General features: G+C 37.9%; 2 protein-coding genes across 2 annotated transcripts; both read right to left on the bottom strand.

Annotated features, from left to right (window-relative positions):
- Positions 1-71: 71 nt before the first annotated feature.
- chchd2 (coiled-coil-helix-coiled-coil-helix domain containing 2) lies at positions 72-3,808 on the bottom strand. The gene is made up of 4 exons (XM_022211536.2): positions 3,635-3,808; positions 1,563-1,812; positions 829-1,012; positions 72-451 (listed from the first exon to the last, which is right to left on the bottom strand). Exons 1-4 carry the CDS (start codon positions 3,682-3,684, stop codon positions 441-443), a joined length of 495 nt encoding a protein of 164 aa, XP_022067228.1. The 5' UTR covers positions 3,685-3,808; the 3' UTR covers positions 72-440.
- A 1,235-nt stretch (positions 3,809-5,043) lies between these two features.
- On the bottom strand, positions 5,044-9,493 carry im:7138535 (uncharacterized protein LOC797998 homolog). Its single transcript, XM_022211538.2, has 8 exons — positions 9,343-9,493; positions 8,983-9,089; positions 7,423-7,548; positions 7,039-7,298; positions 6,874-6,954; positions 6,672-6,788; positions 5,632-5,778; positions 5,044-5,546 (listed from the first exon to the last, which is right to left on the bottom strand). The coding sequence occupies exons 1-8, from the start codon at positions 9,384-9,386 to the stop codon at positions 5,379-5,381; spliced, it is 1,050 nt and encodes a 349-aa protein (XP_022067230.2). The 5' UTR covers positions 9,387-9,493; the 3' UTR covers positions 5,044-5,378.
- Between the last annotated feature and the right edge of the window lie 1,194 nt (positions 9,494-10,687).

The following is a 10,687-nucleotide window of genomic DNA, read 5'->3' as shown; positions in this document are numbered from 1 at the left end:
AAAATAGAAATATTCCAACATTATATTAAGGCCAGTCTGAGGATGCAGTGACATAAATGATCACAAATGTCTCAATGATCCAAGTGCTTTATTGTTTTAAATCCTCAACTTCTAACAAGTAAATTGAAAATGGAGACTGGTGGTTTGCAAGTTTTCTTATCCTGGAAATACAAATGAGAGGTATTCTACAATAAAAGCACAAACATGACTAAACTGAAATCAACTCAAAACATAACACACTAAAATATACAAACATTATTTATAAGACTATGATTACAAGCTCGGCGGCAGCAAGCAGCCTCCTGAGGAATAATGATAATCAGCTGTCAAAATAAAGCATGTTTATTGATTGATCTCCAGTAAATTACATCCTCCTATAGTATCTGGTTTATTATTAATAAGGTGTGTGTTCTTCACTCTGCAGGCTGTTTGTCTCCATCTCACGACAGACCTGAAAGAAAGAAGGAAAGTGTATTAAGACAAGTGTTTATGTTTTTCAACTTTGAAACTCCTGCAATTCATGAAAAAGGTCACATGCAGCATTCTGAAACCTTTACAGCTACTCCACCCTATGGCCACACCGGGTACTGCAACTCATTACACCAGAATACTGCAAAGTCATTTGGCTTTGCTGTCTGAATGACAAATTGCTCGTGCAAAGCCTAATTCTTTGGTAGTGTTGCTTGAAATGAGAGAGAAATAACAAGACTGCAGAGACGGCTGACCTGACATAAGACACATGTAAGGATAACACTTGAAATGTGAGCCTTAACAATTAAAAAGAGGTTATAATGATACTGTCGGACACTTTGATCACTTTTCACTCACCGTTAGCGAACTTGCACTGCTTTAAAACCTCGCTGAAGCCCTCGCAGAGTTTCAGGTCGCTCTGGTTTTGAGCACATTCGATGAACTGTTTGAGCTCGTAGGAGCAGGCCTGCTGCTGAGGGGCCTCCTGCTGGTACATGGACTGAGGCTGCTGCTGGTACATGGGCTGGCCCTGGTACGGCTCCTGACGGACACAGCACAGACAACGGGACGCTCCACTTATTTACTGCACACGTGGCAATTTATGGGGAACTGCAGGTGCACCCAAAACAAAGCTTTCTGTGTAGACATTAATAATCCGTTTTACATTATGTGCTGAAATATTTAACACAGTGGTGTATCCAAATTTGTCATATGTTCAGAAATATGACATACAGGTCAGTCTTCTTCCTGAGATTTTCTTTCAATAAACACAGCAACCAAGAAAGCACAGCATCAACACTCAGATACTTTAATACCTCCTGTCAACGTGCTCACATAAAGGCTTACAGTAAAAAAAATTAAAAACTCATTTATACTCATCAGATAATTAGACATTCAAGAAGGCATGGTCAAAACGTCTGCCGATGCTAAACCTGGTTACTGTTTATTACCCTTAGTTACTGTAGTGATTGTAATGGCCAGCACTGATCCGTTGATTGCATAAAAATCGATGTTACTATGTGCCAGACACACTAATCCTCCCTGATACTATTCCAGTCCTATGGCTGGCTTCTAAGTGAACTTTAATTTACCTGGTACGTGACGTCAGGCCTGGCAGGCTCTGAGTGTCCTCCACTGAAGCCTCCGGTCATGGCGTGGCCGATGGTGTGCCCCACTGCAGAGCCCACTGCCACACCGGCGGCTGTGGTCGCCATTTGGGCAAACATACCGGGCTGCCTGGGTGCTGCTGCTGGTGCACCCACAGCAGACGGAGGGGCCTGCATTGGAACAGGGGCAGGAGGGGGTGCTGCCCTGGCCATAGGTGGTGGAGGTGGAGCCCGGCTAAAAGAAGAAACAAAAATACTGTTTAAAATCTCAGTCGAAACACAATCAAGAACTGACACAACCTGAATGAGAGTTAGTTTGTATTCTAACTTTCTTGCTCTGATGTACTTTCTGTTCATCGCAAATGTTTAATTCAGGACTATCAGCAGATAGATCTCACACTTTTGAGAGCATCATAACACTAGTAAGACAATACTTGGCTGTAAGAAGACCAAATCTCAGGAAATCTTTAGAAAAAGGGTCTGAATACTTGGGTGCTCTGCAGATATTTAATCAAAAGGCTATAATTTCAGCCTATAGACTCATATCACAATTGGAGTTGCAATCATTAATTAATGAATCAATTATTTGTCAACTATTAAATTAATCGCTAAACTATTTTGATAACAGATTGTTCCATTTGATTAAAAGAAATTAGGAAAATTAAGTCTCTGATTCTAGCTTCTTAAGTTTAATTGTTTTCTAGTTTCTTTACTCCTGTGTAACAGTAAGCTGAATGCCTCTGGGTTGTTCACAAAACAAAACATGTGAGGATGCCATCTTGGGTGTTGGAAAACACTGAGTGACATTTTTCATTCAGAATTTCTGACACTTTGTAGATTAAACAACTGATTAAGAAAATAATCTGTAGTTTAATCAACAATGAAAATAATTGTTAGTTGCGATCCTAAATATGATATCCAGTGCATAGATAGAGAAAGCTCACCTATGCAGTGGGTGAATTTTATACAACTCCTTTCCAAAGTGTGGTAAAGGAAAAGGTGCTTTACCTAGTCGAAGTGAAAACAGTAAGTCATCTAACAGTGGTGCACAGTGATATGAGGCTTTCTGTGGACAGTTTGCCAACAGAGTGGTGACACTGACAAAATCCTTTAACATGATGTTGGACCAAGTATCAAGAGTCCAGGGATTTCATGCATCACTTAATCTGAACGAGACGTGACGTCGGTAGCGCTGTTCAATGTCAGACAAACATGTCCAAGGCTCTGGAATGATCTAAGGAAATGAGGTCGTCTGACTCAGTGTTGGCTTTTAACCCGCTTCTTAAAATATATCATTAGAGCGCCTTTCCTGATTCTGTTCAAGTTGTCTTTGTTTTTTCCAATACCATTTCATACATTTTTAACACTGCTGTTTTTATATCTGTCCCTCAAATTCTAATAATTTTATGCCTATATGTTATATTTTAGTGACTTATGGAGCACCTTGTAACTTGGATGTCGAAAAGTGCTCTATGAGTAAAGACTAGGGTTACGATGTCATCATAAATATTGAGAGAGGTAGGCATACTGCCTAATAAGTTAGAAGTATTGACTGTTCATGTAACAAAATCTAAACGGGCACCTCCAGAAATGTTCCACTTAGTTAAACAGCAGCTACATAATAAGACAAGAATATTCATTGTCACGGAACAAAACAGAAACACTCCTGGCTCTTGCATGATTTCACAAACCATCGTCTCGGATCAACTCCCAGTTTAGCTACAGGTTAAAATGTAACTGATCCTAGTTTTTGGCTGTGTCACTAGATTTTAATGATGTTTATTTTTGAGTTTGTAACGAAGGCAGAGTGACCTTTGCTACTACTTTCATCAATGACTTTTGAACAAATAGCATTTTTCCTGGAAACCAACAAGACATTAATGCGGAGAGAAGCAATAATTACAAGTTAATTATAGCAGTACATCATCAGCGATCATGTTGGCAACCACTGGCTAACACGATACTACAACGTTACCTAACTGTTAGCATAGTGCTAGCTCACACACCATCCTGAGATTTAACAGCTTTTTACTATCTACATGATATAAAAACGTTACCTGGCTGGAGGGGGCATCCTGGATGTCCGGCTTCTGCTTCCCCTCGGCATATTTTACCAATTAAATTAGTTTACTTGTGAATTTAAAAAAAACAGACGCGATACTGTGTGACAGTGACACCACCGCTAGCAGGTTTTATCTCGACCTTTAGCTACTCCGGAAATTTCAATGTGTTACATCATTTGTCTCCCGTGTAACTTCCGATATGGTGAAACCAACAAGGACGATTCCGTCAGGTAACTACATAACTCAATGACTCAATGAATATTTGCAATGCATACATGTAATTATAACATACACATACAAATTACATATACTTACTAGAATTCAGGGAGCTCTGTAGTAGTTTATGGTTGATTAATTTAAAAATAACAACAATAATGTTGAATTTTACAGTATCAGTGCAGTGGGATTAAACATGCTAAATTTAATTGTACAATGTCATGTTACAAGCAAAAGAACCTATACCTAAGTTATAACTTATACTTATACTTTTTGAAGGTAGTCACCTTTAACAACTAACATTTCAAAAAGAACAAAACATACATAGTGCTACCATTGGAATGACTACTAATACTTGTATCCCAATTTAAAGTACTGAAAAGCAAAAAACGATTTTGACATTGCCCATGCCATTTTGAGTAAGAATATCTCAGTAACTACAAATATAACCCTGCTGCTTTTTTGTACAGTGACAGAAGACAGATGGAAGTGTCTTGTAGAAAAATTTGGGGTCTCTGGTACGTGTCCCACACTGAGATTTTTGCCCCCAAAAATAGCCAATTAAAAATCTCATCCAACTTTGGGAGCTCATATTTTCCAAACTGAGGTACCTTGAAAGCACCAGTTTGTGTAGAATGGAACCCAGGGGTGTTAGAACACTTCTGTGCAGTATTTCTAGTACTTTTAAGGTCCCAAACCCCACTCGTGAGTAGGTATCTCTTAATTTTTAGCATTTTTAGCAAGCCCCCATGGCCTGCAGAGTGTAGGGAAACACCTGGGGATGTTTGTGGGGCACTAGCTACATGCAGAGGCCTTGTTTACCAACTCACAGCTCTCTGGTATGTCTAGAGGCTGAGAAATAACCACTTCGAGATGCAAAAAACGCTGGTGAGGCTTTTTATAGCCCAAATTCTGAAAATTTCAGACCCCCACAACTCAGAAACTATTTGAGCTACAGGTCTACAATTTTGCATAGAAAGTACTTTTGTGACTATCTAATGGCATACAAATTTAGGACTAATTTGAAAATGGTGCAGCAACACCCCCAAGGAATATCTGGTCATTTCACCTGAAATGACCCAAGTATAATTTTTCTCTCTAAAAAAACAGAGCTGATTATTAAGAGGTAATTAAACAGTTATATGGGGCTGTTTAAAGCATAAAGGCATGAGCAACACTGCACAAAATAACAATAAATCTGCATTTAATAGGTTTATTCTTGAGCAAACCTATTTATAAATGTGGAAAGCAAGCACATAAAATTCAGACATTTTTTTATCTGTTCTTTCATATGAACAAAAGATTTACAAAAATATCCGGTCATATACCAGTACATTATAGCAACGATAAGCTATTTTAGAAATGTACACAATCAGGTATGTACATGTACTATAACTACAAATTATACACAGATTTGTAACTGTAAAATCATATTCCACACTTATTTCTTTTACAACAAAAATTTAAATATAAATTACTATTTTTTCCTAATTTAAGCAGCAAAGCCAAAAGTAAAGACATTTTATTCCTTCTTCCCTTTCTTCTTCTTTCCTGAAAATTTGTGCCGTTGATGGTGTCCACCTCCTTGTCCCCATCTGTTTCCTTTGGCTCTTCTGTCTTCCCACGCTGGCATCGGTGGTTCAATCTCCCCCGGCCGTCCTCCTCTGTCCGGTACACTGCCCATCAATGTCTGTGGAGATCAGGGAAAATTAGTAAACTGTTTTGAGCTGGAGGCCACTTCATTATGCCTACCACAGGTATGTTTATGTTTGTACCTTGTAGACGGAGGTGTTTGTTTCAGCCCTGATTAGATCATTGAAGGACTGATCCTCCCTGGTAGCAAGCAGAAGAGATGGAGACACTTGGGAGGAGCTGGCAAGGGATGCAAGAGGAGGAACTGAGGCCAGCGCTGAACGGCGCTCCTGTAAATAAAGGACTGGCTGAACTGGGAAGTTTGGTTTTATCATGATGCTTCTGTTGCATCCATACTTAACCTGCTGCTGTAACAGATACAGTCTGACAAAGTCGTCAACAGTTACTGACAGAAAAGTAGTCAACAGCAGTTTTCATGATTCATTTATCTTTTAAAGTGATGGAGCTATTGTTGTCTTTTCCACATCGACCTCTTGATGGCAGTGCTAGGTTTTTTTCGTATGTTTTTATTGGAGGGTTTTGATAACATTTTGAAAAAGTACAACATCTTCCAAAAGATGCTCTTAATGTCTTTAGCTTGTCCAGAATCAGAACCATGTTCACAAAAATACTAGTACATCCACAGTGTGCAACAAAATAGTGGAGCAATCCACACTTTGTGCATTACATTCCTCTCACTATATATGATCAGTTGCCAGCTACTCTGGATTTGGTAGCTGTCACACAACGTATGTAAATGACAACAGATTCATTAAAGGGTCCAGCTCCAAGTGTTAATATTACTGTTTCTCTCTAAGTGTATAGTCCCAGTAAAATGAATATATTTGGGTTTAGACTTTTGTTTGGATAAAATTCTAAATCAAAGTAAATGATCAATTTTATCGAGCAACTAGATTCACGGAGAAATGAAACAGCAGATCAATAGATAAGAAGAGAACTACTTCTTGTTAGATTTTTTTTACTAAGAGGAGCTCAAGAACACTTCATATAAAGTATCAAATATATAAAGGTCAGCTCCTTGTCTTCAGCCTGTTTTATTCCCTGCAAATCTGCGCCTACACACTTGGTGATGGAGGTAAACAGTGATCAGAGTCCAACCAACAACCAAATGAAACACAGTGGTGAGTGAATTCCAGCAGGTACAGCGATTTAACATGCGTACCTTTTGTTTTTCTCCCCACGCAAAAGACTCAAGCGTAACCTGAAAGCGTTTGATCATCATCTGTCTGCGGCACTGATAGTCCTCCAGCAGAAATTTGTTGATCTTTTTCACTTGCATCTGAGAAATAGAAAGAAAAAATGTAAAATACCCACATTAGTTACATCTGTTATGTACTGAATTAGTAACAGACGTGGGAACTCACCCACTGCTCTGCGTCAAGGCTGTTTTTAAGAAGAGGCTTTGTAATGTCACCACACGGTAGCTGAGCAAGTCTGGACTTCACCTGCATTAAAAGACAGCTTAACAATCTTTCAGGGCTTATTTGTTTGATTCACACAAAGCTCAGTTTCTTACTTATCAGTCTTACCTCACTTAACACATCTTCAAATTGAGAGGAGGTGTCCATGTCAAGGGCATGTAGCAGTAATATCCATTCTGCCTGCATCTCTGCATTTCTTCTCTCTGAAACATCATCATTGTCAGATTCCTGACAACACTCAGAGACTTCATGGCTGAGACCTTCCACTCGCTGCTCTTTTTCAGACTCCTCTGCTGTTGTCTTCTCTTCAGGGTGCAGATCCTTATGCTTGATGATGCTAGCTGCTTGCAATTCGGATACAAGAAAGTCTGTAGGATTGTGCAAAACTTTATTAGAACACACTCTTCATTTAAAAATGATTGCACAGCAAATGTACAAATAAGTGCTACAATCAACATAACAGCAATAGCATCCATCAGACTCATTTCTCACCAGCGATTTTGTCGAGGCTGGATGGTTCAAGCACCTCAGAGGTCAGAACAGTGAGGGGAGAGGACATATCTGAGAGTAAATTCCTCAGCTCTCCCACTAGCAAGATGTCATCTGTTCTGTTGGAGTCTAAAAAAATGGAAAGACATTTAATTATAGGTAAAATCACTGTGGTTTCTATGAAAATTCAAGAAGAGGAAGACCATTTTAAAAAAAGAAAATGCAATAGCTTACACTTTGCTTAAATTTTATAACAGTAACAAGTACATTAGTATCAGATTTTCAGCAGATATGCTGGTATTGATGTAGGAGGTTTATGGATGTGGTTAAAGAGGACATGAAGGTAGTTTGTGTGAGAGAAGAAGATGCAGCAGACAGGGTTAGATGGAGGAAATTGATTCGCTGTGGTGACCCCTGAAGGGAAAAGCCGAAAGGAAAAGAAGAAGATGCTGGTATTGATGAACAGAATATGCTGGACAATGAGTAAAAGAAAACTGAAGTACACAAATGCTGCATACATGTTTTAAGTAGGTTTGAAAGAGTATCACCAAAGCATCCTTTATCCTCTAGACACATACTGGCATGCATTAAAATTTTACATTCTGCAGCAGGACAACAATGTTAAACATCACTAAGTCATTCTGGTATTACATGAAGAGAAATAAGAGAATGAGACAGGTTAAGTCCAAGAAGAACGTTGGCAAGTTCTTCAAGATACTTGAAGCATCCTACCTGCCAAAAACTTTGTAAAACTGTACAAGTGTACAGAGGCAAGCTGGTGTTGCTTTAAAAGTGAAGGGTGGCCACACACATGAGAAACAAAAATTGAAGGCCAATTGCCCGCTACTATGAGGGTATTGCACATGGATAAAAATCATAAAATAAACATCAATCCTATTTTAACTTAACAGAATAAACATATCTATTTTTTTTAAATAAGTCAAATGCATATGGACACTGTGACCAGTCATAATCTGAGAAACACGTATGTTTTCAGTTTGCTTTTAAATCAAGTCAAGTCACTGTTATTTCTATAGCACATTTAAAACAACAGGCATAGAGCCAAGGCGCTTTCCAATACAGAATTAAGATTAACATTACAAATTTACCAAACAAGTTTAAATAATAAGCTTAAAATCCAACAATATTAGTTATTATAAAAAACTACTTCACATATTGAGGCTAAGTCCCCACAAAATTATTAATTATTAAAATACCAAGCTTCTCATTTAAATTATAGTTAAGATTTACAATGTTATTTATTATAAGAAATGTAGTGACTAATTCAAATTTTAAAAGCTAAGACTCTACAATACTATTCATTATACAAATTCACATGACTGATTTAAGCATTAAGCTAAAACCCTATGTTATTATTATTATTATTATTATTATTATTATTATTAGACTAAGAGCCTACAGTATTATGAGCACAAAGTTGGATATAAGCAAATTAACTGCAAACATCCTCACCTGATTTGCATATTATTTATTAAACTAAATACTGCATCAAACTCCTGACAGTTTCTACAAATAATGAAGCCTAATAAAGGTGTGTGTCACCTGGCAGCTCCGGACAGAGAGTCCTGAGCTCAGCAGCCAGCCAGCTGAGCAGCGGACAGGGAAGCTCATCACATGAGCACTGGGAGAGACAGGAGCCGCCTGGATATCTGACCAGGAAGTAAGACGACAGGTGAGGTCAGCAGAGTTTTATGACACACAGGAAAGCACCGATTATAGCCAGCTAAATTAACCATTTAGCTACACTTTAAGAATGAAGTCTGTATAAATCACAGTTATCTTATAAGCTAAAGGTATCTATGAGTATTTACTTTAATGGGGTTGCCATAACAACACACAGGTAGCAGATGGCTACGCAGCTAAAACCAAAATTTAAAAATACAGAGCAGTTAAATGTTTTACCCCAGGGCTTTAATAGCTGAAACTGTCCCTGCACTCCGCTTCATTGTCTCTTAAATGGTAAACGACAAATGTCCATAAGTTTCTGTCAGTCTGCTCTAGTCAGCTACTCTACGTTCAGGCTGTTTATGATTTACAGGCTGCACTTCCTCTTTTTACCGCGTTTTAACAGCAGCTCCTGCGCACACAGCGACCCCTGCAGGCCGGAGGGAGCACAGCGCCTGTACACCTCATACAGGAAACAAATACAGAAGAAATTAATAAAATCTGACTGTTTTGACTAAATAATTAAACAAATTTTTAAAAAGAATTAAAAAACACATATAATGATATACTTTACCATTACGTTAAAAAGTCAAATGGCCAAAAACACTTACATATAGCAACAAAACAACAAAATATGAATTAAAAATATATACCAAAAAGAAAATAATAATACTTTTACCACCGGTTTACATGATTTTAAGCCATTTTTATATTTTTGGTGCCTTTGACTGAGGTAGCACATATAAAGCCCCTCTCCGTTCACTGATTTAATGCCTAAAAACTTATCTAACTTATCATAGAGATAAATCTCTGTGTTTCAGAGTTAGATATTTAGAAATTTGTAAGTCCTTTCCTGCTTTAAAATGACTTAAATTTAAGTCGAAACCAATGCTTTCTCTAAAGTTTGGACATCTGTGAGTCCCCACCTCTCCCACCAGTCACCCATCTACATTTGCTTACCTACTTTACATCTAGTCTGTGTTACACAGTGGCAAGTAATTCAGCCACAGATGGTTGAACTGGATACCAATTCTGAAGAAAAATAACTAGCAGCTAACAAAGCGAGTGGATGTTCCTCAGGTTTGTTAGATGTGAAACACTGAAAGTCTGAATTCGTGCTTTTGAAACTGTCATTAGTGTACTGTAGTTTCAAGATGGAAATGTTCATCACGGTGCTGGCTGCTTATTTCTATCATGACACGTCCTACAGCACATAACAAAACACCATGTGGAAATGTTAACAAGGAAAAAATCTTGATTTGCACGGGAAGGGGTCAGTAAGTTTTAAAATCATTTTTGAAAGCTGAAAAATGTCCCATACATCTAGCATGAGGTAACTAACTCCTGTTTCCAACTTCATACCTCTCCATTGTCATATTATCTGATTTGCCCTAAGCATCCTCTTGTCTCCCCTTGTATTGACAAAAAATCTTGAAAAAAGTTTTTTGTATATATATATATATATATATATATATATATATATGCAAATTTGTTATCACATCTCTCAGGAAAGGAAATCAGTTCTGTAAAAATGCAAAAAAAGGTGACGCTTGTTCCAGTTTTGTCCATTAGGGGTCCCTAT

The sequence above is a fragment of the Acanthochromis polyacanthus genome, chromosome 13 (assembly GCF_021347895.1).
Source record: "Acanthochromis polyacanthus isolate Apoly-LR-REF ecotype Palm Island chromosome 13, KAUST_Apoly_ChrSc, whole genome shotgun sequence".
In the NCBI taxonomy this organism is placed as follows: Eukaryota; Metazoa; Chordata; class Actinopteri; family Pomacentridae; genus Acanthochromis; species Acanthochromis polyacanthus.
The sequence above is the reverse complement of the archived record's forward strand: the minus strand, read 5'-3'. Positions and strand labels throughout refer to the sequence as shown.

What these genes read in the sequence shown, in the direction of transcription:
- chchd2 (XM_022211536.2), bottom strand. Translation starts at nt 3,684, where the DNA reads ATGCCGAGGGGAAGCAGAAGCCGGACATCCAGGATGCCCCCTCCAGCC. An exon ending in AGGATGCCCCCTCCAGCCAG is followed by an intron (nt 1,813 to 3,634) that starts GTAACGTTTTTA and finishes TTCTTCTTTTAG; the next exon opens with CCGGGCTCCACCTCCACCAC. An exon ending in GGCCTGACGTCACGTACCAG is followed by an intron (nt 1,013 to 1,562) that starts GTAAATTAAAGT and finishes TGTGTCCGTCAG; the next exon opens with GAGCCGTACCAGGGCCAGCC.
- im:7138535 (XM_022211538.2), bottom strand. Translation starts at nt 9,386, where the DNA reads ATGAAGCGGAGTGCAGGGACAGTTTCAGCTATTAAAGCCCTGGG. An exon ending in CAGCCTCGACAAAATCGCTG is followed by an intron (nt 7,299 to 7,422) that starts GTGAGAAATGAG and finishes ACAATCCTACAG; the next exon opens with ACTTTCTTGTATCCGAATTG. An exon ending in CGTGGGGAGAAAAACAAAAG is followed by an intron (nt 5,779 to 6,671) that starts GTACGCATGTTA and finishes CTTTATTTACAG; the next exon opens with GAGCGCCGTTCAGCGCTGGC.